The sequence below is a fragment of the Sander vitreus genome, chromosome 24 (assembly GCF_031162955.1).
Source record: "Sander vitreus isolate 19-12246 chromosome 24, sanVit1, whole genome shotgun sequence".
NCBI lineage: Eukaryota > Metazoa > Chordata > Actinopteri > Perciformes > Percidae > Sander > Sander vitreus.
The window spans coordinates 4,229,006-4,255,817 of record NC_135878.1 but is presented as its reverse complement, the minus strand read 5'-3'; the positions used below and the strand labels follow the sequence as shown (position 1 = coordinate 4,255,817).

Here is a 26,812-nt window from a genome sequence, read left to right as displayed (position 1 = left end):
CCAAACACGGCCTCCGTGGCGCTCCAGGCAGGTTAAATGTCGTAGTAAATAGGCTCTGCAAATGAAGTCAATGCTGGCGTAACCTGAAAATGAGAATAAAATAGTCCTTAGCGTTAAGGTGTAATGGTACATTTGGGGGACTAATGTGGTTGAAACGGTACATTAAAGCAACAACTTGAACGACAGAACTGACGAAAGAGAGAAATTGAGATTGTTGCTTTTTTTGAATGAAAGTGTTTCTGTTCTTCCCCGTTTTCTCTCACCGCACCGCCGGTGTGTTGTGTGTAGAGCAGCCTGTCCTTGTCTCCGGCACTCACTCCCTTGCCAGGCCAGCCACCCAGCGTCAAGGGCCTCCCATCAGGCATCTCGTCCATCCCTGTCATGGCCCACCCGCACCACCACCACCACCCCCCGCCGCTCCCTACAGCCTTCTGCCACAGTGGACAAGGTCAGAGGCACATAGGCCACCAGGGTGTTTACTCACTCACTGACTGATAATAGCAGGCTCATCAAAATGTATGCAGTTGTATTTCTTAATCCTGAGTGTGCAAAGATTTTTTTGCAAGCATAGTCATTTTATTTTGTAGAGAAGTTATCACGCAAAATTTGATTTCATTTCAGCAAACTAAAATATTGAGCTTAGTAAATTATCCACATGAGCATATAATGATAACCTCTCTCACTCAGTTTTACTCACTTGTCCTTTCTCAGCATCCCTGGTCTGTACACTTTCAGCTTAGCCTTGCCTCTCACTGAAGCTCACACAGCCTTGTACTGTGCCACAATTATAGCCAATTGGAAAATTGGAGTAGGTCATTTCTGATTGGCTGTTTTGTCTCCAGTTCAATTGCTACTAGATTATCTGTTACTAAGGAGGTATGGAAGCAGTGGGACAATGGTAAGCAGGTACTCCACAGCCACAAATGGGTAGTTAATACCATATTGGTTACATACCACCTTTTAATAGCATGCTTTTAAACTGAAATTTAGCTCACTCTCTCCAACAAATGTCATATCTTAGATTGAAATTGCATTACATTTAGAGACACAGTCAAAGTTAATGTTTTTTAAGGAAACTCTAATGCCTTGGCTGTTTAAATGGAATTATCAAATTAGCCATCTAGCTGCTGCTGCTTATCTGGCTGAAGAAGGCTAGCTACCTAAAAAGAGGGCTAGGCTGCAAGCCAATAAACTACGGACTAATTTACAAATTACATTTCAGTTCAGAAATTACATACTATTTAGCACAGAATACATTTTTGTTTGCTCAAATAAATAAATATATATACAAAATGCATATCTTCAAATGTTCCATTGTTCGCTCAGGATCAAGGCCCACATCCAAGTCCATATAAACTCAGTTTCTTGTTTCCACTGATGTGAAAATTCACAGTTTGTGCTAACTTTGTGTTTTGGCTATACTGTCTAGGTGAAGCACACTACTCTCTACTGGGCCAACCTCTGCAGTACAAACCCTCCATCAGACCTCCGCTGATCCACACTGCCCACATGGTGGCCAAACACCAGGTCAGACACACAAACTCTCACCGCGTGTTACGCTTGATTTGAATTGGGGGGGGGGGTGGTTTCAGAGTCTTCTATCAGTAATCTAACAGTTATTTTCTGAGCTTGCAGTTGTAAAGTTCTTCCTCTTTATCAAAAAAAAAAAAAAAGATATTACATTTCAGGTGAGGAAACTTCCCTCCACAGATACCCTAACTGTTGTCCTCTGTATCCTCAGGGTCCACTGGGGGTTTGGCGTAGCGGTCATGGGAGGAAGGCCAGCAGAAAATCTCTGTCTTCAGATCTCAGTGTAGGTGAAGCAGGTAATAGGAAGTCCAGAGGGAGGCTTGAGTTTAGTGAACATCGAGATGACAGCGGCCATTTTTAATTTCAGAGCTTCTGACCGAAATTTGACCTTCCCTTTACTGTAAGATGCACCAAATAGAAATTTGGTATATTATGAAATGCTTTCTATACAGTTGTCTAGGAATTCAGGCAAGCGGTTTGTCAAAACATGCAGTCCAGAGTGAAACATCAGGTTTTAGATGTCAATCAGAAAAGGAAATTCATCATCACGTGATCAGCTCAGCTGCTGTGTAGTCAGTTTAGCAGATTAACTGAAATAACAGCAGGTTTTTGTTGTGTCAAAATATGCTTGCTGCGTTCCGCAGCTGTGGAGAAAAGCATCTGTTTGTGAATGTAAGCAGAATAAATTACAAACGGGGCGGAATTCACACCTGGCAGTGGAACCTGCAGCCCCGGCGGTATTGTGCCGAGAGAAATGTGCTGATTATTTCAAATATGGCGTCGTATTTTTGCACTTGCCGAGGTATTTTTTTTTGCATTATTCAGGTGCTCTTGTCAACAATCCCACTAGTACAATCAAAAGTAGGGGGCTCGTTTGCAGCCCAGTGTGTTGTGCGTTAAGGCTTGGTGGAAAGTTCAACATTACAGCGCTGCCTCTAAAATGTCACACTTTCTGGAAATAAGAAAAGCAGCATTATCTTTAGACTGACAGTTTTTGAAAATGTAACCTATCAAGAAACGGTAACAACACAAAATGTGAGTGATATTTGTATATAGGTTTGCTTGATCACACTGCAACAGTCTGACTGACCTTCCAGCTAAAGCTTTAAAGCTGACAGCAGCAGTTTATTGAAGCCTCCCGATGGTGCAGGTCTGAGTTTTCTCTTCACCCATGACAGTTGTTTTACTTACTGGCTCTGCTGCTCACAGTGCTGCGTGTGTCTGTGTGTCTGCAGTGAGCAGTCAGATCCTGGATGTGACAGATCCTCCAGAGGGGATCAGCTGTACAGACTCCCACCATCTCCTGGCAGAGCTCTGCAAAGGGAGCGAATTGATCCAGCGGCTGTCGGAACATCAGCCCCGGCTGTGCAACACAACCAGAGACGCTCCCAGCGGACACCTGGCCCCATACTCCATATTTGCCATGCTACCCTCCAGATATGCTGCCCCGAGCACCGCGCTTCACCACAGCAGCCCCCAGGCAACCTTTAAACTCAGAACTAGTACCAGACACAAAGGGGAGCTGTGTGACTCGGACAAGGCCGGCTCATAGCTGCTAAGATCTTGGTGCATCTAAGGAGCGCCACATGAACGCACATCCAACCACCTGCCTCAGTCTGGACCTCGGATCAAGTCCCAGACTCTGTCCAAATCAAAAAAACGTATCAAATGTTTGAAGAATGAATGTTCACTTTTACTTTGTTTTAGTTCATTTTATCATTTTTTCTGGCCAACAGGTCTGAGTTTTGTTTTGTTTGTGAAATGCGTCCGTGGCTACTGAGCTGGCCCCTCTCTATTCTGAAAATCTAGTTTGCTGTTTAAAAGTGAATGTGTTTGGAGAGCTTTGGGTTTCATTTGCCAGCTGTTAGTGACTCCACTGTGGCTCTTTTAATAGCAGGTGTATGAGTGTGACAGCACCATATCGTGCTAAACATACACACATTCTACTTGTTTCTGGTTCAACAATGTTTTTGTGCCCATTAGACAATTAGAATTTGGGGCTCCGTACCATATTAATGCATTGAAACTGAGCATTCATATCAAAGTAAGTGTTTTATTTTATTTAACATTCATCAACAGTTCCATCATCTGTGTGCTAGCCACTGACTCATAAAACTGAGCAGCATTTATCTTCCGTTAGTTACACAGGAATGGGTTACTTCTCTTGTATAACATGCTTCTAACAATAACATGCAGCAACACTTGTACAATGTGAGCCCATACAATAATAAACACTGAATAATAGATATACTACCTGAATTATTTAAAGTCACTTTTATACACAGTGAATGTTGGATTTGCACTGAAGTGTTGAACGAGATGAAGATTTAATTAGTATCGGACAAGGCCTGGATTTTCTTTTATCGACACCCCCCCCCCCCCCCCGTGCCTGTTTGTTGCACTCGGCCAGGCCTCTTTCTTTTATATTTAATTAAAATGTTTATATGCACAAGACAAATACAATCGAGTTTGTCACTCTACTTGGCTTCTTTTTTGGGGGATTTTGTTTGTGTGAATCATGAGAGGTGTTATGTGTCTGGTGTGGCTTTTCTTTATTTCTTTTTGGTTTGACTCTAATAAATGTTTACACCACATGTGTTGACATAACTTTTTCCAATACTAAAAGGTGAGCAATAATCTAAAATTTGAGGGTGTATTTTCTTTTTTTTCTTTTTTGGAGCAAGATATTCCTTAAGTGTGGGAAGAAAAAAAAAAAAAAAGCATAATGAGGCAACTGCCTTAGGCTGGGATCTCTGTCTTTTGGGCATTGCAGATATATTTGCTCTGCTTAGCAGCCTTATTTCCAGCTGCATAAATTAGCCATTTTGAATAAACCCTCTTCTCAGTCACTGAAATGTAGAGAAACAGAGACGCCTAGTGGATAAAGGCTTTTGATACATCTTCTAACCAACAGCTCCAAGAAGAGTGAAAGTGAAACTGAACTAAACCTTTGACTCTTCAGGTAACTGAATTTGTGTTTATAGCAACGGCGGAAGAGGTTGAAAAAAACGCGCGTTAGCAGCATGGTTAGCAGTTAGCTGCGATGTTTGCAATGCAAGAGTTCATGTCTGCGGCTATAATGAACACCGACTCCTGGGAGGGACATAGGACGGTGGTTGTGTCCGGTGTACCCGACGTGTTACCCGTTAGCAGGATGGCTGACAAGCTGACTATTCATTTCCAAAGCTGCAGAAGGAGTCGTGGAGGAGACGTTCAGGTGGTCACATATCCCACCAACATGGACGGAGTCGCTTTTGTCACTTTTGACAAAACTGAAGGTAAATTAACAGGGTTAAAGCTAACATAGGCTACAAGCTAATAGTACAACGTTACTGTGTGTGTATGTATAACGGTATGTAATAACTTTATTATTAAATTTCAGTCACAGAGCATTAATAAATCACCAGCCATCTTTCAAAACCACAGAGGTAATTTAGCATCACTAACCATCTGGATCAAAAGTATATAATTTACAAAATGTTATTTTCTACTCTCCAATCAAAGATGGTGGGTGGCAGGAAATGACATCTTGCTCAATTTGTACAATGTCAACAACAAAATTTTACTATTGGTATGTTGATGTTTCCTACACTTTCTTACAAAGTAATGCCAAATGTTTTGTTTGTGATCCAAAAAAGAACAGCAAGGAGGTATATTCTGGCTACCTGGATCAGAAAATACAGTCGAAAATTAACTGAATATTTTTTAATCCAGGTGGCCAGAAGAGTCGTTTTAGATATACATTCAGCATTCTCTGGGATTTTTTTCAAAGCTAGCCCTGTATTTATTTTTCCCGTCTGTTTATTTTTTATGCTTAGTAGCTGTGGCTCTAATGTAATGGCAGTGTGTGAGGCTGCCTTTATCAGTGAATGGAAATGAAAATACATAAATGCCTTAAACCAACTATAGTCATTGTTAAGTATCTCCAGTTTTATGCTTAATTGGTTCCCATGGGAACCTATTATGCAATATGTAGCAAAGTGAAGTGCTGCCTGGCTGATGACTGGATTAATTTGCCAAATTATAGTCACAGCAAGCCAGTATCAGACTGATGGATAATAAGTAGGCTCTGTGCTCTGATGGCATCATGAAACATTATAATGTGGACATGGATGGAGACCATAGCAGAACACAGTACACTACTCTTGGCAGATGCAGAGAGGGTCGTGCGAAAGAAGCAACAGATCATGATGGACAGCGAGTTTCCTGACGACGTCCTTCTTACAGTGTTTCCCTTCACTAGAGATGTAAGTATCGGTTTGGTTTTAATTTAATTTTAATTTTAACTTCATGAGAGTTTGGCTCATCTGTAACTTATGTGAGTAACAATTTTTCTCAGATGGTATAAAATACTGATTCAGATATGTTCTTGTGCTGCAGGTGTTTTTATACGTCCCCAGCGCTATGGTTGACCTCTCCGTATTCGGCAGAGATCAATCGTCGCTGATTCAGAGTCTGCGTTTAGCTCACAGGTCGCTACGTTTCCAGCCTTTCCATCAGCAGATGAAAGCCACCATTGAAGGGCCTTTCGCTGCCGTCCAGGCCCTGAGACAGGACCTCATCTGCAGGGCCAGCCGGCTTAAATCCACAGTCTCAGCCCAAACTGCTGCCGCCAAACTAAAAGAAACTCCTCCTAATCCGAGGGTAATAGCTCATCAGGAGTTTGTCAGCTCTGTAAGCCGCAGCGGTCCTAAAGCTAAGCTGGGACCAGCGAGCTCAAACTGCTTATCAACGCAGCTGCAGACTACAGGTGAGGCGACTGAAGTCCAAAGCCTGCTCTCCAATGCAAAAACTCAAAACGTTTCCTCAAGGCAAAAAGTTTCCCATGAGTGTTTGGCTGTCGGGAGCTTTTGCGACAGTGATAAAGAGGAGAGAAGTTTTGAAATGCCCTCAGAATATAGGGCCGAGAGAACAAAGGTCAACACCAGACAAATGCTCAAAACAGGGGTTAGACATGTCTTATCAGGCCAGGACCTGCTCCTAGCAGACGAAATATCAGCAAAACAGCCAGGCGAAGACAACATTCTCGAAAAACACCGCAGCCTAGACAGGATTTCAGCAACCAAGATCAGAGAGAATCACACAGGCTCCTGCTACAGCAGTACTGACTTTCTGAAGGGATCAGATCAGAGCAGCTCAGTCTTCACTGCTAAGATCCTCCAGACCAGACTTACAAATGTCTCAACGTCCTCCAAGAGCAATACTGAGGATACAAAAGAGCTGTCTGCAATCTGTCCAGAGGATCAGGAGGATACGTGCATCTGGGTCGACACAATGAAACATTTGACAAGAAGGCGTTTGACAGATGCTTGAGAGGTCTTGATGTGTCCGTTGAGTGTGAAGGTAGCGACCTCACGCGGATAGTGTTGTCTGAGAGGCAAACCTCCAAGACGGCCTCAAGAATCCAGCAGGCGCCGGAGGACCTCAAGAGTTTGGTGGAGTTTTGGCTGTCAATATTAGAAGTTCAACAGATCGACTACGCTGAGGAGGAGCAGCCTGCGAAACAGAAACTGATTCAAGTCTGCAATGATGTGAATTTCCTGTACACTAACGTGCTTGTACATGTTGGAGGGTTCTTGCATAAGAGTCATCGGTCCTTCGGTATCGAGTCCCCTCTCTGACTCATACTCTGAGAATGTCATAGATGAAGCAAAAAGAAATGAATGTACTTTTATCTACGACCACAGGGTGGTGCAGTTGTGCTGCATGTTGGCTTCACAAAAGGCATTTTGATTCCTGCGTTACACTCACACAGTTATTTTTCATTTTCCCTGGCTAATAATTAGAACTATAGAAGTGATTAATACTTTATCTATCATAATATATGTGTCCATTACTCCGAAAACTCTAGTGCTCTTATTATTATAAAACCCCAATGCTTTTGCTTTTCTCTTTGTTTCCATGGTGAAGCTTTCCTCCTGTTTATGCATGAGTAAATAATTAGGCCTTTAAACAACAGGTCTTAATCCAAACAATGTTCTCACAGCAGTAGGGATAAGTCTTAATTAACCTCCTCACATCCTTATTACTTTTAATTAAATAAACACAAAAAATGACAGATGACAACCTGTCTCACATAATCACATCTTCCTTTTCTCTTCCAGAGATTCTTTAATCATTTAATGGGAATAAATCATTTTATTTGAGGTATTTGTTGTGTTTTTTAGTTTTTTTAATCCGGTAAACTGAAGTCTTCATGGCAGACAGACGAAAGAAAAAACTCCCAGAAGAGAACGTAGTTTTCTCTGTTTAACATATTTTAATACAGAATTGAAAATGCACATTTCCACCATTGAGGATATATATATATATATATATATATAGTATGTTCTGTGCTTGGCTGTGATATGCTCGATGGTGTTTTAAGCCCCCAATGGCTCCTTCCAGGCAGCGCTGCGACCGCTGCCTCCAAGGCACCTAACCATAACCATAACCATTGCCTAATTAACTTCAAGGCAGCGCTGCGACCGTTGACTTCAAGGCACCTAACCCTAACCATAACCAGTGCCTAATCCTAGAGGGGGCAAAAAACACAGATAAACCTGTGATATGGTCATAAATCCTACTGTCGTTTTGCTGTGATCAGAATCATGGACCCACATTTAACAGCAGGGGGCAGTATGACACTTTCTCCCATATGATTAAAAATAGAGACACTGTAGCTGCCATAGGCTCTCTATTATGGAGGCTGGGTTTGGCGAGCCGGGTGCAGATTGGCAGGCAAATAATGTCAGTTGGACGCCCCATTTTACACCCTCTCCACACGCACACACAGTGTTGCACTTTCACCAAGGGAAATACTGATCTGTGCATGTGCTGTGTTAAGATGTTCAGTCAAATCATGTTGTGTGGAGAGCGTTTTTTCTCTCTGCGATTATTCAAATGAGCTGGTTCCACAGCCTCGATAATTGATTCATTATGTAAAAAGAAGCCACACAACCATAATGAACACACACAAACAGACAATCACTCATCTCCCAGACACACACACACACACACACACACACACACTGTGGGTTGTTACCATAGGAACATAGTGGGAGAGGTTGCTGAGCTGCAGCGCTAGGCGTTGTTAGGGGAAGCTCTCGAATACAATGAAAACATCCAGGATGGAGGAATTGCATTATAGCAGAAGAACCCTTCATCAAAGATGCACAGAGGAGAGAGTGATGCCTCTTAACACCCAGACCCCTCTGCTGCCCCTTTGATAGCACGTCTTGAACAATTACCCATTATTTGGGTGGGGGCTGAAGTTAAAATGGAAAGGAGGGTCAACGAGCAGAAAGCATGAATTTGTTTTCCTGAAATGGTCTTGACGCTGGTTCTTTGTCCTCATTATGCATAAAGAATAATTAGGTAATTGCATTTTTGAATATATTAAACATGTATGACTTTCATGATGGAGGTCAAGAACAGCAGCAGGCCAGAAAAGGAAGCCTGAGTGTCTGTCTCAAGGATGTTTCATGGGGGATTGGGTCTGCTGTGCGTCAAAGCTGTGATTGAAATATGGAAGGATTACTTAACGGGTCTAACTGGGCACAGGCCGGTAGTGACTGTGACTGTTGACATTTCTTATTGGAAAGTCAATCAAACGAGTACAAAGAGACATAAAATGCTCATAAAGGGAAGCAAAATGACCACAAAGAGACAAAAAATGACAGAAAAAAGATATAGAACAACCACAAAGAGTCACAAAATGGCTACAAAGAGACAAAATGACTACATAGAGACACAAAATGACTGAAAAAATGACGCAAAACTACCACAAATAAACACACAATGACCACAAAGAGACTCAAAACAATCACACAGAGACACAAAACTACCACAAAGAGATGGAAAACAACCACACAAGAGACGCACAGCAACTACAGAGAAACGCAAAACAATTACAAAGCAAGACCCCCAAACGATTACAAAGCGTGCTCATATGTAGGAAGGCTGGTGGGGACACACCAGTCCGTCCATGGATTGGATGGTGCCTGTCACCACCAGACCACCTATTGTTCTATTTCTGAGTGTGAATGCGCGTGTGGTCATGTTGAGGCACACATATCTTGGAAGTCAGAGATCATGCAGACAAGCAGCAAGTGCTTGCAAGCTGCTGGTGATGAATAGTCTTCTCCAGGCGATGTGTGTGTGCACACTGCAGTCACAAATTGCGTCTTAATGATTCTCTTTACAGATCATCACCCTTCCCAGGAGGGGGAAGGTAGGGAGGGATACGAGTTGTACCCACTGCCCCCCTCCTTCCCAACCCCCCCCCCCATGGGTGTTAAAGAGTTGTGATAGAAGAGCCATGTAGGAGAAATTGGGGGCAACAGACCAAGAAAACAGTTTGTGTGTGTTAGCTGTGGAAAAAAGGATGAAGGGTGTTTGATTGGACTCACAACATATGACCCATAATGTAAACACACTGGATCCCATTGAATTTTTACAAAAGTGACCCATGTGTGACTAATGAATAATGTGTAGATATAAACTGTGTGTCTTCCGATTTCTATCAACCCAGTGATCCCATCTACTGTGGTGCTCTTTAAGCGTTTTACTCCAACTACTTGTTTTCCTCTATTCTTTGTTGACGCTGTCATTCCCCATGCCTCCGCCAGTTGAGAATTTTCCCGCCTTTGTGACGTTGCACCTCCCTGCACCTGTCCCTCGTTCCTGTCTCACTACCCCCACAGCACATCAGAGTATTTCTACAGTGTGGTATTAGTATTTTTACTTAAGTGAAGGATCTGAATACTTCTTTCACCACTCCAGCACATACAGATGCTGTACCTACCATAGCAAGATAATTCCTTTGTGGCTCTGTTGTGGGAGGAAGAATGATAATTTCACAATATAGCTCATCGTTTATCGATATGTTTTGTTGAACTACTACAACTCTGTACCTACATGCACAGAAAGCCTGTTGAGCAAGACCCACGTTGCAATAAAGTGGAATTATCCTTTAAGTCCATGCTGTGTACTGTATTGATCATCTGCTCCGTCTTCCTGCTTTCTCACATTTCAGCGTCCCATCTGCACAACCTCCCTTACGAGCCGATCCAGGAAGTGGCGGTAAAATAATCAGTCTCTCCTCTGACCATTTCAAAAAGCTTGCAGTTAGCGGGGTGTAAAGAAGAAACGCAATTGCCTGTTAAACCTTGACACCGCTGGCCGCAAGGCTCAACACACGGACGCCACGTGTGGGCCCCCCTTTAACTATTACTTTGTACTTGAATATTTAAAGACGGGGGTGCAGTTGAGTCTGATGCTGGCTGTGTACAATGATTCCTGTGCAAACAAGGGCCTCTGGGACTGATCTGTGCTAAAGATAACAGTATTGCAAGGCGTTTGGGAGATAGAAATCATAGTATGAAGACAATAAAACCGTTGTGGAGAAAGTGATGCTGTGGTAGACAGAGGCTTAATGGCCCAACTGGTTCATTATCTGCAGCTGGTCCAAAATATCATATGATTCAGTATGCCGATGTGCTGCAATAGCACAGGGAGAGCTTCTCAATTTCAGCCCTCATCTCTCAACTCCATTAACTGACAAAAGATACCAGAATCCTGAGAGGCACATTTCTCAGGTGGCACCACATGGCATCAAATGATGTGTGTGGCTCTAGATTATATGAGGCACTCATAACCTTTTTTCAACACTTGATATGATAAAGGCACTTGCAGATTACAAAGTAGTACAAAATGTAAACCATACCATGGTGTTTCATTTTTACATCTGTTCTTAAGATTTCATCAAACCTATTTTTCTTTTTACAAAATAAACCAAAACACTGACAACGAGAACAATCTCGGGCAGATAATGAAAAATAAACATGGAACAAAATTGAAATTGAAATCATACCCTCTAAGCTAATAAGAAATCAGGTTTGAATTGAAATCAAACATTATTACTAACCTTGTTTACAAGATAGTTAGTCAATGGGGATCTACTGAGGAAACCATAAAGTGCATCTTTGGATGGATGGGAAAAACAACACTCAATGGAAATGTAAAGCAAAAGAAAATCTAAAAGAAAAATAACTAAAAAGTATATTAAGCATAAACAAAACAAAACAAAAACATTAAAATGATGTGCATTCTGCTTCCCAAAAAGGCAAAGCATTTAAAAGAAACTTCCACACAAGGCACATTTCAACAAATGGCAGATGTAGCACTTTCTCACACTTTTTTCCATTTTAAACTGTACATGAACGTGTGCAGGAGCTGAAAACTCTCCAGAAATAGGTCTAATAATTGATATTTGTGTGAAAGCACCTGTAAGATTTAATGGCTTGGACATTTTTCAGAATTGAAGCCACCACAGTAATGGCTTCAGTGGCACTATCTCGTCTTCTGTCTGCAATTATACATGCTGCACTGAACTTGATAGGACCCCGGTTTGATAATAAAATCTGTGACCCTGAAGTTTTAGATGTGATAGGTGTAATGAGTTCACTTACCCTGTGTTATGAATAAGAACTGCAATGAATTGGATGCAAACAAAATGAGAACTTTGCCATCTGTGACAGCCAAGCAGAGAAACCCAGTCCCCCCTTGACAATAGAAAGATTTACATAATTACACTGTGAACAGATTACATAAAAAGAATCCCCATATAATTCATTCCTCTGGTTTTCTCTACCCACCCCAGTGTTATCTGGTTTGTCTGGACTAAATGGTAAAGAGAGAAGGGACAGATGGAGAAGAGAGAGGCGACGGCGTGTAAGAAAAGGTTGTGAATACATCAGTGGCCTACTGAGCCAACAGGATGTGCCAGCATGGGTGTGTTAGAACATGCAGGTGTGTGTGATGAGTGCATTTATATGCTGTCGGCATCTGAAATCAGTCGTGTGGTGAAGATGAATGGCACTGGCTTTAAGTAAAAAGTTAGTGCTTAGACAAAGGACAAAGACATTTACACAGATCATGTAAACCAACATGCCACAGCTAAATATACCAGAATATACAATGCTGTGCATTCTGTACATAGGACTTTAAAAATGCAAATATAGAATTTTCAGCATATATGTGTGAAAATCACATTAAGAAGTCTGCAGAAAGGACTGTATCTGTACAGAATGTGCAAATGTCTTTTAATTCATTCAAAAAGCACTTAGACACAATGTCTCCTCATCTCCAAACCATAAAAAACCCAAACTCCTGAGAGGCTAGCCACATACATGCGAATTAACCTCGAAGAGAGAGAATACATACTGATTTGGTTAGCCCGACTCAAGTCTTTAAAGTCTCCTGGAAATGTCAGCAAAATCATCAAAGCGTCCGTCTCCTTCATAAAGCTTTGATCAAAGCCATTCCCAACATATTGCGCCTTCTATATAGTTAGCTCACGGGTAAAATGTCTACATCTGCACAACATTATTGGTTTTATGGGAGTTTTATTATAAGTGGAGACAGACTGGAATCGAGGAGAGACAAGTAACATTTCCCTCGTAGCTACACCCTCGGCCCACCAACCCTCTACTGCCTTTGCAAATGGCAGTAGTGAAGTGTCACATGTACTTGTGCGCTTGTTTTACAAGGAATTCCTCTTTGTTTGCTCAGGCTGCCTCCCCCATATATTACATTAATGCACTTTCTCTGTGCATTACCACTTCTGCAAGAGAAGGAGCATCTCTGTCCTGTCCTGCGTTCAACATAGCAAGCAATGTATCATGTTTGGACAAATGGTGGGTTTTGCACGTAGACAGCCAAATTTAGTCAACATGAGAGTAAAGTAAGTGCAGTAATGTTGTGAGAGGCCAATAAATCATACTTGCTATTATACACAGTATTATGATCTCACATATACACCACTATACTCTCACACACAAGCCCTAAGTCTATAGTGTTATGGTTAGGTGTGGCTGTAGCTTGATTGACAGAGTCTGACTGACGTGCACATATGAGGGGTGTGGTGTTTGACTCAATTAAGCCCAACAAGCTGCAGGCTGACACGCTGGAGGAGGATACTGTTGAAGACAAGACTGAAGCTGGTCTTGTTTCCCACACACCACAACGATTTGTACACCTTTTTAAAACTGAACAACTACACTCCGAGCGGGCTGGCGGACTCAGCTGAGAGACACCGGAGTGAGCAGGCCGTTACGGAGCGTGGACAAGAAGTGGCTGGTTGAGTCACAAACACAGCACAACCCCTCTCAGACGTAGGGTTGAGTCTCACTCTACCCAGGCTAGCTTAGGTCTCATTCTCAAGTCAAACGTGGCTCACAGGGAAAAGAGACTGCAGGTTTATTGATGTTATCTGCTAGGCTAGCCTTTAGTTTGTGGGTCCTTAGGAGAACCAGTCTAGGTTAGCTTAGCAACCATAACAATATACATACAATTTAAGAATTGGATGATATGAACCTAAAGCCCCCCTTTGGAGTTTTCTTGAAAACAAACACAGCTACAGTATATTTCAATTCACTGTTTACACCCAAAGTCATTGTGTGTGTCCTTGAAGCGTAACAAATGTGATGAAGATATTTCCTTCCTCATACACTCAAAAGCCGGCTTTTTATAAATAAATAAATCACGCATTGTATACATCCATGTTCTTCTTTTTAACTGCCATTGCAGGCACATTACCATTCTTCTTTGCATGTTACCCCCACCATTTGTCGATCAGCAGAATAGTGTGTAAAAGGTGTCAGGAATGTGTATGGCGTTACTTGCATTAGTGTGTTCTTCTGCATGTGTTTATACTACTGACTACTAAAATACTACTAAAACATTGCTCCACAGCGCTACAAGTGGTCAAAAACTCCACGGTGTACCTTTAATTTTATGTTTCGTGGAATGTTATTGATTGTATCACATAGCATAGTTTATTAATATATGTGATTGATAATAGTATATGTGAGGTTGATTTAAATTGAAATCATAACATTTTGTGATTGGCTTACTTACACCTTATACATTGAGAAAACAATGAGGAACATAATTAAAAAAAAAAAACGTGACAATCTTGCTATCATTCAAACAACTTCTGTTTAAGCTGTGAACCAATCCGGAACTCAGAATTGAACCTGCCTTACTGTCCAATAAAACACACATACATATTATCATACTGTCTCACACACGCAGATCATAATTCTATTTTATACACACTGCTATTCTCTCACAGAAATATTCTTCATCTTACCCACTCCATCATTCTTAATTAAAACAATGTGATTCTGTATGATACACACCAGTATTCTGTCCCACACTGTAATGGTGTATGTGCTGTGATTTATGAACTAAACAGCCTCTCATATTAATCCCACCCGACACACAATCTCATTAAAACAATTACCTTTCAATACAAGGCTATGCACTACAGTGTTTTATGTGTAACCTTTCTTTTATCAGTTGAATTACATACACGCACACACCTCCACCCCACCTACTTACCCTACACCCACCCGCCCCACTCACAGCAGGCTGCTTAGACCTCAGGCCACTTCAGTAGATCAAAGAAATGTTGGTATGAACCCCCCGCCTCCCAAAACCTCTAAATCCCAGCACCACAGTGGCTCAAAGTAAGTCCACAACACACCTCTTGCTTTAAGTACTCTTTCCCTTTCAGGAAGCCCTAACAGAAGCCCTGAAAGACCCAGCTGTAAGAGGGTCAGCGTGCCTCCATTTGATTTCCATCCTTGTCTGGGATAACCCAACCGTTATGAAACATGTTTGATATTTAGGTTGGCTGTTCTGTGCACATACAGGACATTACAGTCTCATATCTGTATGCAGGATTCCCATATTCCTGATATTCCTGCACATAAATGCGCACTCACAGATGCTGACACAATCACACCTCCTGCTTCTACACCCATCCCCCCCTTCCAAGCACCCTCAATCACATTGGGCAGCGTTACGGTTTGGCTTCGCACACTGCATCCTCGCCACGTTTGGTGCTGATTTCCAGGCCACAGGGCCGAGGCTTGCCAGTAGGTGGGGGGTTGCAGGCTGAGCTGGGGAAGAGCTCAAAGATCGCATGAACATCACCACAGTGCTGACAAAGAGAAGGGGACACTGAGCTATTAGGAAGCTCTATGATGCTCTCATCTGACTGTGTGGCACACCGCTGTGAGGAATCCAGATGACAGTGATGCTCTACTTTCTGCTTTCTCACATACTCACATTAAACCGTTTATCTCAACATGACATGCACTTGAATGAGGCAAGCTATTTAGATGAACGAGTAATTAAGTTATTTACTAAGCGAAAATGCCATATATTTGCTGAAAATAGCTCCTCAAATGTGAAATTTTGTATCATTCAAAAATTTTCAGATTTCTGACCGTTGGTTTCACGATCAAACAAACTGTTAATCAATGAAATTAATTTAGCAAAAAGAAGAATTATCAATTGATAAGGAGAATCATTTTAAGTCCCAATTAAAAACAACATGAGCCAGTATGCAGGACCCTGAAAATGAAGCAGCTAAATGGAATTCAGCCGTCACTCATTTTATTCTTATTCTTACTGTACAACTAAATGTAAAGACGAAGCAAAACATTGTCAAAGCGTATCATGAAAAATGTTTAAGTCTGTTTACAAGGTGACACACATCATGCATATATAGGCCAGAGAGATGGCCTGCTTGTTGTTGCTATATTTAGCCAGAACATGAAATATCTGAGAAGGTTATTTTAGTGTGGATGTAGAGGCCTTATTTAGAGCGACCACCAACTTCTAATAACACCTCAAATCAAATGTGTCAAAAAAACAAGGCCATTCTTGTTAGCTAAAGTTACCGTTGAAAGATAGAATTGGTTGTTTTTGCATTATGTTTTGCAGTGTTACTGCACCCTAAAAATAAAGCTACAGGCAGGAGATGGTTAGCTTAGCTTAGCATGACGACTGGAAGCATTCTGCACGACCAAAAACATAGTGCAGCACATAACCCCCTGTAGCTTGTCATTTTACCATTCACGGATTTAACAACAAGACACAACTTGTCAATCAGTGAACTTTAGAGATGCTGGTAGGTGGATGTTTTATATTTGGACAGACACAAGCTAGTTGTTTCCACCCACCTCTAGTCTTTATCATAGACTGCATATTATTAATATATAGTCTATGGTCTTTATGCAGAGCTAAGCTAACAGTCTCCTGGCTCTAGCTTCACATTTACTGTATTTGGGAGTGGTATCGATCCTCTCATCTTACTCTCAGCAAGAAAACAAATAATACTTTAAGGATGCTAACACTTAGCACACACTGTTTTAAGTGAAGTATGCAAAGTAGCCAGAGAGATGCATGTTTTATGTCAGCTTTCATTTTAATATAGGCGTCCAGGAAACTGTAGCAGAGCACAGACAGCTGGAGAGGCAGGTGAGCCACAGCCACCCAGATATATATAAGATGTTTTATCTTGTATAATTAAGTAATTGACTGTCTTTATTATAGGTTTTGAAACCTAAAAATAAATTAGATGCATGATACCCCTGGTCATTAAGGAATACAATCAGTTACTAAATGTCATTAACAGCTGAGCTGATTATCAGCTACCTCTATAAAGTAGCCAGGAGCGCATTATGTCGCCTGAAAGCGATTAAAGAGCACACCCTACTATCATGCCAACATTGTCAATGGTTATTAATATTGCATAGATTTTGATCAGGCAGCAGTGGTTGCATTATCCTTTTTTTTGTTGCCTTTTGTGTAGGCCTATTTGATATCTGAGGGCAAATTTCAGTCCTGCCATTAAAATCCTCCCAACACATATGGAGCTTCTCATTTATCATTACTGTGATAAAGAGCTGGATGACACTGGAGGCTATTTCCTGGCTGTCACCCTCATCTCCACCTCACACATCACACACACAGACACACACCGCTTCAGATCTGGATTGCCCTGTGATGTGATTTGACTCATCGGGGTGACTGTGGTGGGTCTGCGCACGGTTGTTAAATAAAAAAAACCACATCCTCGCACAGCAGCCACACATTTCCGAGGATCATGAGGTATTTACAGCAGGCTCTGGTTTGGAGCATGACTACATGACTGCAAGATACAGCCAGAACTGGGGTAAACTACAGTGTTATTTTTATCGACGAAAATCATTTTTTAACAACCTTTTTTTGCAAGACAAAACAAACCAGCAAAATAAAGAGTAACATGTGGTAACAAAACTACAGTTAAAATTTTCACCAACGATATTAACTAAATAACATTGTGAATGATAAACGAATGGATAAAATAACTGTAATGTATAGTTTACATATGCATGCGTCCGCAAAATTTGTACAAAACATTGTAGCTCCTAAATTGTAAACTAGTATTTAACACCCTGATTTAGATGCTTGAGAGCTTACATTTCAGTAATGTTACAGTACTGTTAGCTAACGTTAGCGCTTCATGGAACTAATAAAGTAACAATTAACGGACCAAATGCATTCACAATCACACAAAAAATAGTTAAGAGGCAAAAGAACAACAAAAACAGGCAGGCCACAAAAAGATAAGCTAATGTTAACGTTCCATTATAGAGCCATGTATGTGGGTGTAACGTTAGCATACTTTCAAGCAGCTTTTTTTGTTATCCGATCAGACCAGAAAAGTTTAATAATTTTTTCAATGTAGTCATTTACTGTAATTATTAGACTCCCAAATATCCTTTGTTCCTGTCATGTATGTAACTGACAGATATGATTATTGTCCCTTCATGTGGTTTATCTTGAGGAGATGTTAATGAAGACATCATTTCATGCGCCATTAACTCCCAAATACGCACGCACGCACGCACACACACACACACACACACACACACACACACACACACACACACACACACACACACACACACACACACACACACAAACACACACTCAAACTTCAATCAGGTCATCCCTGAAATGATTCATCCTTCAATCTAAACATACACACAGACTGAACACATTCACTGTGCCTCATTACATACGCGTGTGTATCCATGCCTGAACAGACCTAATGACTGATGGGAGACACTCCACAGACTTACTGTACTCTACTGTATGCACCATTGCCTTTCTCCTCTGCCTGTCTGTGTGCATGTCTCTGTGTTTTCCCGTCACAGTGTGTGTGTGCTGTGCCCTCTCTGCCCTACAGTATAGTGGAGGAGGATATTAAGCTAATGGTTTATTAAAACAAAATGTCATGTGTCAGTAAAGCCAAGGGGGGGAGGAAAAGGATTATTAGGATTCATTAGGTGTTCCAGTCAGTTACCATTGCTTCATGCACTAGAAAACCCAGAATGTCGTAGTGTAGATGTTTTTACCTGTTAAATGATGAGACATGTTGGCTCTGCTGTTCCATCTGATGCAATGTTTAGTGAAAGCAGGTGACTCATACTGTATTTGGTAAAACTGTGTACTCCCATGACAGGTTTGAACAGACTGGGGGTGAATATTACTCATAATTACTAGCAATGGAAGGAAAATACACTAGCCACAACAGAGTTTACATTAGAAAATTAACAAATCAGCAATATGTAAAACAAGGTTTTGATGTTAATTTCACCTAATACCTCTTTTTTACTCCATGAAAGCTTTGAGCCAAAAATGAAAGAACAGAATGAACTAAGAGGCTTTCTGGAAACAGGAAAAATTTCCAAATTTTGGAAATCATCCCAGTTGTGTTCAGTGATGTTCATGATGTTCCAACACACATTCAATTTATATTATACCAGATCTACACACCCAAAAAAACATGTCACAATGGACGAAATGATGTACAGTACAGTGATGTCACTACAGTGATTTTACCATTACAGTGATGTCACTATGGTATATTTTGAGTAATAACACAACAGTGGCATAGTTCTAAATATGACAATTGCTCCACTAAGATTTCTAAGAAACAACAGTGATATCACAACAGTTTCTCATAGTGAAACTTTGGAAAGTGATGTCATATGAAAAGAATCACTAAAGATAAGTCATAGTAGGTACACAACATGACATCATGACTTCACGTAAACATACTGTGCGTTCATGGGCATCAGAAAAAACATTTTTCCCATTGAAAACGTCATCAGTCCCTTCATGTGGGAATCAGAGGTGGGAAACTGGGGCTAGATTTTGCTAACAGTTTCCCAGTTGGTGACGCATTGTTGACAACTGACGTTTGATGTAGGCGACTTTGGTTACCTGAAAATATTTCAATGACAATAAACTGTTAATTGTGGACAAACGCCTCTGCCACGAAACATACACAGACATAACGTGTTTCAAATTATTCATAAATAGGCCTATGTATAAAAAAAACAACACCTTATCTTTGTCCTTTCCCGTCCGTTGTCCTGCAGATTACACAAACACCTGTCCATGTGCTGTTTGTATGCTTGAATAAGAAAACAGCAGCAAATCTTTGTTATTGTGGCCTCCATGTTTTCACACACCTGATGCTCTAGGCTACGGCAACGACAGTTGGTGGCAGTCATGCAACAAGTTGTTATGCCAAACGCCAAACGCCAATATAACGCCAATATAACAGAAAAGAGAAGAACATGGTTGGGATGACCATGTGAACGCTGGCAGTCGGAAAAACAATACACGGCACTTTCCTAAAGCCAAGTGGTATGTTATCTGTACGCATTCCGAGCTATCCGCATGTATGTCTACGCTGTGTACAGTGGACGGCAGTCTGCAATGTCACAGAGTAAACATACACGCCACTTTCTAAAGCCACGTGGCGTGTTATCGCGAGGCTACGTGTTATCGCGGGGCTATGGTTGGGTTTAGGAAACGTCACACGTGGGTTGGGTTTAGGAAAAGAAAAAATGTGGAAAGGAAATGTCGCAAGCCAGAACCTGTTGGCTTTAGGAAAAGAACAACTGGGTTGGGTTTAGGAAACCAACAAACGTGGAAAGGAAACATCACACACGGGACATGATCCTTGCTCTCCTGGGTGAAAGTCCTGTGTTTTACCCATAAGTCCTGTGAAAACCCAGAATGTCTACCCCAACTAACCTCCCTATGCGGATTTTCGGCCTTTCATACTACTCGCTACGGCGTCAATTCACACACAATCGCAAGGTAATGTAAGTCAATGGAGGCCAAATGGCATTGATAAACACGCTAAAAAGCGAGTATGCTTCTTGATGGCACGCCAATAATGGCATACAAATTGGCATGTCATACATATGCCACTTCATGAGATCAGTCTGAGGTACACCTGATTGTAAACACCCCACCATCACCGAAAAGTGAAGGCTAATCATAGCAACCCCAACTTGGCATGGCAGGCCTGTCTAGGCCTAGACTAGGACTAACTAGCTCCACACTGTAAAACAAGAACAATGCAGTTTCTTTATTACCATGTCTTCTACATGTTTCCTCAACTGGATGCTGACTGGAAGACTACTGCATGTGCTTGTGCTAGAATCAAAAGTTTGACAGGTGTAGTGGCCTTATCTAAGGGGGATGTGGTTTAGCAAAGAGTCAGTTGACACCCATGTGATGTTGACATTATGACATATTTCAAATGACGCCATTAGTCACAAGTAACATTCTAATAACTGCAGTTACCTTATGTCTCTTTAATGATGTCACCACCAAAATGAATTTGTGTGTGAAAACACATGTACAGGCATGCATGCACACCCACACACACACACACACACACACACACACACACACACACACACACACACACACACACACACACACACACACACACACACACACACACTACAAATGATCTATTATATATTTAACTTTGATTGATATGACAAGCCTCCTTTTTATGGGTACCAAGGCCAAGACGGCAGCAAAAATATACTATAATCCCTCCATGGTGCTTGCACTGGTTTTTTAATAAAGAACAAAAAGAGACGTCCAATGCTATTTCTCCCTGAACTGTTTTGAATCTGCCCTTAATTTCCCAGTCACGGTGACTAACCGTCCAGGAAATCCCTCTCAAAATGAAACAAGTGAATATGTGCTGCAGTAAATGTCAGTGCTCCGCTGATTGAATGCACGCCGACAGAGATAACTGTGGGGCAGCATGCTGTCAGGGCAGAGGAGCAGCCCAGTGACCTAGACTCACTCATCGCACCCCCCCAGCACTGCTGGCCTACTAGCTAAAACCAAACCACTTCAGATTCACTTGAAATTGTAATATTTGTTACTCATTCTTAAACATTTTGTTACAAAAGAGGCCACATGAGAAGAATTTATTTAAGTTCTTAGTTTAGAATTCTAAGCATAAAGTCAGAATTTTCTTTTTTTTACTTAAACTCAGAATTTTGACTTTAAACTCAGAACTCAAATACAATTTCCACATATGGCTCTAATCCTCTTCCATTGTGACCTGTTTGGAAAAGCATATTTTTTAATCATCATTTTCAAATGATTATCATAACTGTGATTGCCTGAAATTTCTGTAAATCATTGCAACAACATGACAAATCCCTCTCATTTGGTACTCCAAGAAGCTGTCGCACACAGGAAGAATTATGTGCACCGGTGCGTGACCCAGACCTGAACTGTGCTGGATATTACAGATAGCAAATAGGTGCTTGACATATAAAACACACACAGATGTGAGTTTGTCATTGGAAACTTCAGTATTGCTTTGAGGAACTTTTTTCACTATGAATAGTTCAAATTATTTATAAAAATATGTGCAACACATTGAACTGCTTTAAAAAATACTGCAAGGTAGACGTGTGCTGACCTAGTTGTGTAATAAAGCATTATGGGAATACAGAGCAACGTCATCCAGTATTCATCTCATACAGTTTGTATGCTTCAAATTTGATTAGAGTCTATTAATTAAAATGTACAGTATATCATTATTTTGTTATTATAAATTAGCCTTCAAAATCCCACAGTCAGGGACCCAAAGCTACTAGCTACTAGAAAACCCCTCACTTTCCAAGGGCATCTCTGCATTATTATATTTTATGTAAGAGGCAGTGAGGATGGTAGGCAGCTACATACACGGTGAAAGGGTTCCCAAAGGAGAGATACCGTATTTGAGCTTATTGACACTAACCCAACTGATGCTAAGCTACATGTTCTGTTAACATATCTCCAAAATAAGACTGTTGTGGTTTGATTTCCTGCACTATAAAATTGACTATATATATTGTATGAAAATATATAGTATGAAAATAAGCTCTGATTAGAAGTAGTTGGTGTCTGCATGCGCAGGATGTTGACAGCGTCATGTGACCAGAAACAGGTGGTACCCTCATTTCTATTCTGGGAACCATGCGCAGTATTTGGGCAACTGCACTTGTCTGCCAGTTCTATGAACATAAAGACCAATTTCAATGTCCACTACACTGTATGTTCAGCTGGGTCCATTTTGTTATCTATTTCAGCTATCTAAAACATAGATGTAGATGCAGGGGGCAGGGAACCAATGTCTATATTGACATAAGACTCAATAGACCAGAATGCAGTACAAGACGTGTCTAGTTTAGCTTTTCTTTATTAGACTCTTTCCTCCAAGTTTATACCCCTTTACTGTGGTTTATTGCAAGGCATTTTGAGAGGAAGTCAGTTTTTTTTTACAATTAACACTTGAAATGATAAAGGCAGTTGCAGATTACAACGTAGTACAAAATGTAAACCATACCATCATCAAACTTTTCTTTTTACATAATAAACCAAAACACTGTGATATCTTATATATAAATGGGCAGAATTATCCTTTAAGATGTTTCTGCAAAATCTCACTTTGGCCCAAATGTGAGATTGGCAACGCTGCAGGCTATAGCAGCATGCAGGGAGCACACACACACACACACACACACACACACACACACACACACACACACACACACACACACACACACACACACACACACACACACACACACACACACACACACAGTAGTCAGCCTAAAAAAACTGGAGAAGGGCACAGGACCAAAGTGTGTGAACACCTCAGCTAATGTGGTTTTGCTCACTGTCTCCTTTGTTTTGACCCCTTCAGTCTCAGCAAGATGCATTTATTTGGACATAAATAAATGGTAAAGATCAGAGGATAAAGGATTTAGGGATTGAGCATATATGATGATGAGCATATATGTATATATATATATATATATATATATATATATATATATATATATATATATATTTCTATGTCACATAAATACAAAAATCACAACATAGCTGTTTTTCAACCAGGTAATATCTCCTTATCCTTCTGATTCAGCCAGAATTTAAATGAGGTCAAATGCATATGGTACATAAATGGCAGTCAAATAGCAGAGCTATAGTGTGTAAAATCCCCCCGTCCCTTTTCTCCTGGCAGTGTTGTGTCCTGGAGGCAGAGCTCCCACACAACAGACGGGACTCCCACCACACAGCCTGCAGGGTGGAGCTGTCCCACTGTAAAAAAAAAAGAAGAAAAAAAAAGAACGCTGCCAGCAACACAGAGAGTCCAATCACTTTGTCACAGAGGAGAGAGCTGATGCAGAACGCTGCTGTTTTCCCATTTTTGTAAAAAAAATAAATAAATAAATAGCAGTGCTGCCGTGTTGGGGAGGTAGCCTGAAGGCTGAGAGGTGAGGCCTTGAGACCAGAAAGGTGTCTGTTCACACTCTGAAAAAGATAGAAAAATGTGAATGTGGTGCATTATCGAGCCTGTAGGGAAATCTAGTTTTCATTTTACTTTTTTTCTGTGTCTTCTCATAAGGATCTAGATGAAAGCTAATGTGTTTTCTCTGGCTTTGTATGCCCCGATACGTAAGTGTATTATGCACAGATAATGAGGGAACTCCCAAAGCTGCTTACTAGAAAGAAGCAGCGCTTGGTACTGGGTTCACTGGCTTTATTGGTTTTCCTAATTGGATTGCTCCTAAAGAACAACCTCCATGTGTGTGACTCAATCAATACCTGCTCACAGTGTTCAGCTAATACAGAGCCCGGGGGCTCATTCACTGTAAGAATCCGGTGAAATGTGTATACAACATAAAGAATGATGATAATAAGGTGTGTTTCCGTGTCACTTTGGGATCAAATTTAACCCCACATGAGTAGCAGGATCCTTGACAGGCCCTTCATTGTGCTCTGACCCAGCAAAAACGTTTTTAAAGCACATTTTGTATAAAGTGTAGGGAACATATTAAGGATTATAAAACGGGTATCTCAAAATAAGCAATCTGATTGGTTCATTGGTGATATAATAACCATATACAACGGCTATGATTCAAATTACTTTGCACAATAAGTATCACTCTGTGTCTGACAAAAAAAAACATGAGACTGACAAACTGATAGCGTGAGCTATTGCTTTAGTAAATTAACATGAGTAATTCAAAACTATATTCTAACTCCATTCTTAAAGTTTTATTTATGTAATAAATAGCCTATTTTCATGAATGTTTAATCATATCCTATTCTGTCTGTCTATATATGTACGTAAGACAAGAGAATGTGCCTCAATTTAAATATTGTATGTTTACAAAGAAAGGTGTTATATATAATATAAGTATCTAGAGGATGGTCATAAATAAAGCATCCCAGTTTTAGGGGTTTCGTTGTTGCAAATAAAAGAACAACAACAAAGAAAAGCTTTAGTGTAGGCCTATTGACCCTGACCGGGAGTAATTCTGATTTTAGGTATCATATCTTCCCATTTTATAATTTACGTAGGCCTACATAAAGAATACTATCTAATCAAGAGTATATGTTTTTTAATGATTTCAAACTTATACTGTGTAAAACAAATAGGCTATTTTTAAAAGGCATTTTGAATATTATGCTACTTTAGCTTGGCTTTGGGCCTCAAACCAAACAATTTTTCAAAAATTTCAATTCTGTTACCATTTCTTTATTTGTAAGACAGGTCTATGACTATTTTGTGGTTAATAATGGTATACTCTTCGCCAATCTTTCTTCAAATGAATGCTCATAGACTGTATACATAGGTTCTCTAAGCATCCATTAAGCAAACAAGCTATAGCACTATGAGTTGACTTCAGGTCCTTTTGTGGAAACACGTGACATTTGTATCTTTTATTCATTTTTACACATCAGCAAACATTAAAGTAAATTCACTTTCTTATGATGTTACAGTTTTTTTTTCGATTCGCACTATTTTGAAAGCAGGGACCGATTTTTCAAAACACTACACACAATTAGCACAACTACACACACACAATTAGCACAACACCTCAGACCCTTTGCAAAATGAAACACTCTTGCAAAAACTATACACTAATTTATAAAAACCATATTTTGTTACCATATGAAACACAGGTGTCATATGACTTAATTCAGTTTGAACCAGTTACACACTTCTGTTGCTAACCTAAAACACTTTTAGCAATTCTACTTCTCAGTGATTAGAGTACTGTAAATGAAGTACACAGAGAAGGTGCAAATATACAATAAGTTCACCAAACACTACACAAGACCAATGCTGCAAAATATAATTTATTTCCCTCCATATACCCAAATCAGTCAACATGTCAACATGGAAAATCACAACAAAACATGTCCCAGTAGCTACTACAGTAGTACGCATAACACTGTTAGCTCAGCAAACAACAGACAAACATAAAATACTGTATCCAGTACAGGTTACAATTACAGTAAAATACAACAAACAAAAAAAAAGATCTGAAAAAGTACAGAAAATACTAGACATTATCTCTTCGCCTAGCTGGATCTGGCCAGAGAATTTCATCAACGTCACAGGTGATATATCCTCATTGGCAAGACAACGTGGGAAGAACCGTCTTTACTGTAATGTCGAATCCATCCTTGCACAGCTGCAAGTCAACCTGTTCACAGGCGTCCTCCATGGCCTGAATGAGGGGTACCTCTTCCTCTAACGCCTTCTCCTCCTCTGTGGATTCCCCCTTTCACCTTCCCTCTTCTTCTGACTCCTTTCATTTTGGTTGAAGGCAGGTGAACTTACTTGCTGCATTTTTATAGTGCTTAAACCTGAATGGTGTGTCTACAATTAAGTAATCATGTGTTTACGCGCCTGATGACTGTGTTTCACAGATTGGCTCATAGTTGTGGTCATTTGACAGTCAGTGCTTTGGAATTTATATACTTCTGTGTCTAATGAATACGTATACGAATAAGTGTGTTTAGTGTTTTGCAAATCACTGTGTATTTTTTGCAAAAAGTGTGAAGCTGACATTGTGTTTATAGAGGTGCACATCTGGGCCAATGTTTTGCTTCTTGAGTGTAGGGTTTTGATAATTGTGTAATACTTTTGATTTCAGTATGTGAGCATTGAGCAATCGTCAAAAACTGTAATTAATTTGTATGTCATTTATTTCATGTAAAAGTGGTGTTCAGAGAGCAGTCCAAAAGGGGGCGCCATCATGGAGGACAGGCCCTG

General features: G+C 40.5%; 2 protein-coding genes across 10 annotated transcripts in view; both read left to right on the top strand.

Moving 5' to 3' along the window:
• The window catches only part of LOC144512732 (R3H domain-containing protein 1-like), a 46,471-nt gene extending 42,461 nt beyond the window's left edge, over positions 1–4,010 (top strand). For 6 of the 9 annotated variants that reach the window (XM_078243623.1, XM_078243625.1, XM_078243620.1 and 3 more), the window contains 4 exons: positions 289–448; positions 1,430–1,527; positions 1,742–1,826; positions 2,766–4,010. In XM_078243623.1, the coding sequence (XP_078099749.1) occupies positions 289–448; positions 1,430–1,527; positions 1,742–1,826; positions 2,766–3,082 (660 nt within the window). In that variant the 3' untranslated portion in view covers positions 3,083–4,010. Of the gene's footprint in view, positions 1–288; positions 449–1,429; positions 1,528–1,741; positions 1,827–2,765 lie in introns of those variants that run through there. The other 3 variants (XM_078243626.1, XM_078243627.1, XM_078243628.1) reach the window with 3 other exon arrangements.
• Positions 4,011–4,429: 419 nt separating this feature from the next.
• On the top strand, positions 4,430–7,680 carry LOC144512735 (uncharacterized). Its single transcript, XM_078243634.1, has 3 exons — positions 4,430–4,808; positions 5,683–5,777; positions 5,911–7,680. Exons 1-3 carry the CDS (start codon positions 4,574–4,576, stop codon positions 6,841–6,843), a joined length of 1,263 nt encoding a protein of 420 aa, XP_078099760.1. The 5' UTR covers positions 4,430–4,573; the 3' UTR covers positions 6,844–7,680.
• Positions 7,681–26,812: the final 19,132 nt, after the last annotated feature.

Coding starts and splice junctions, on each gene's coding strand:
- LOC144512735 (XM_078243634.1), top strand. CDS start 4,574: ATGTTTGCAATGCAAGAGTTCATGTCTGCGGCTATAATGAACACCGAC. Junction 4,809..5,682: donor CACTTTTGACAAAACTGAAG/GTAAATTAACAG, acceptor TACTCTTGGCAG/ATGCAGAGAGGGTCGTGCGA. Junction 5,778..5,910: donor TGTTTCCCTTCACTAGAGAT/GTAAGTATCGGT, acceptor CTTGTGCTGCAG/GTGTTTTTATACGTCCCCAG.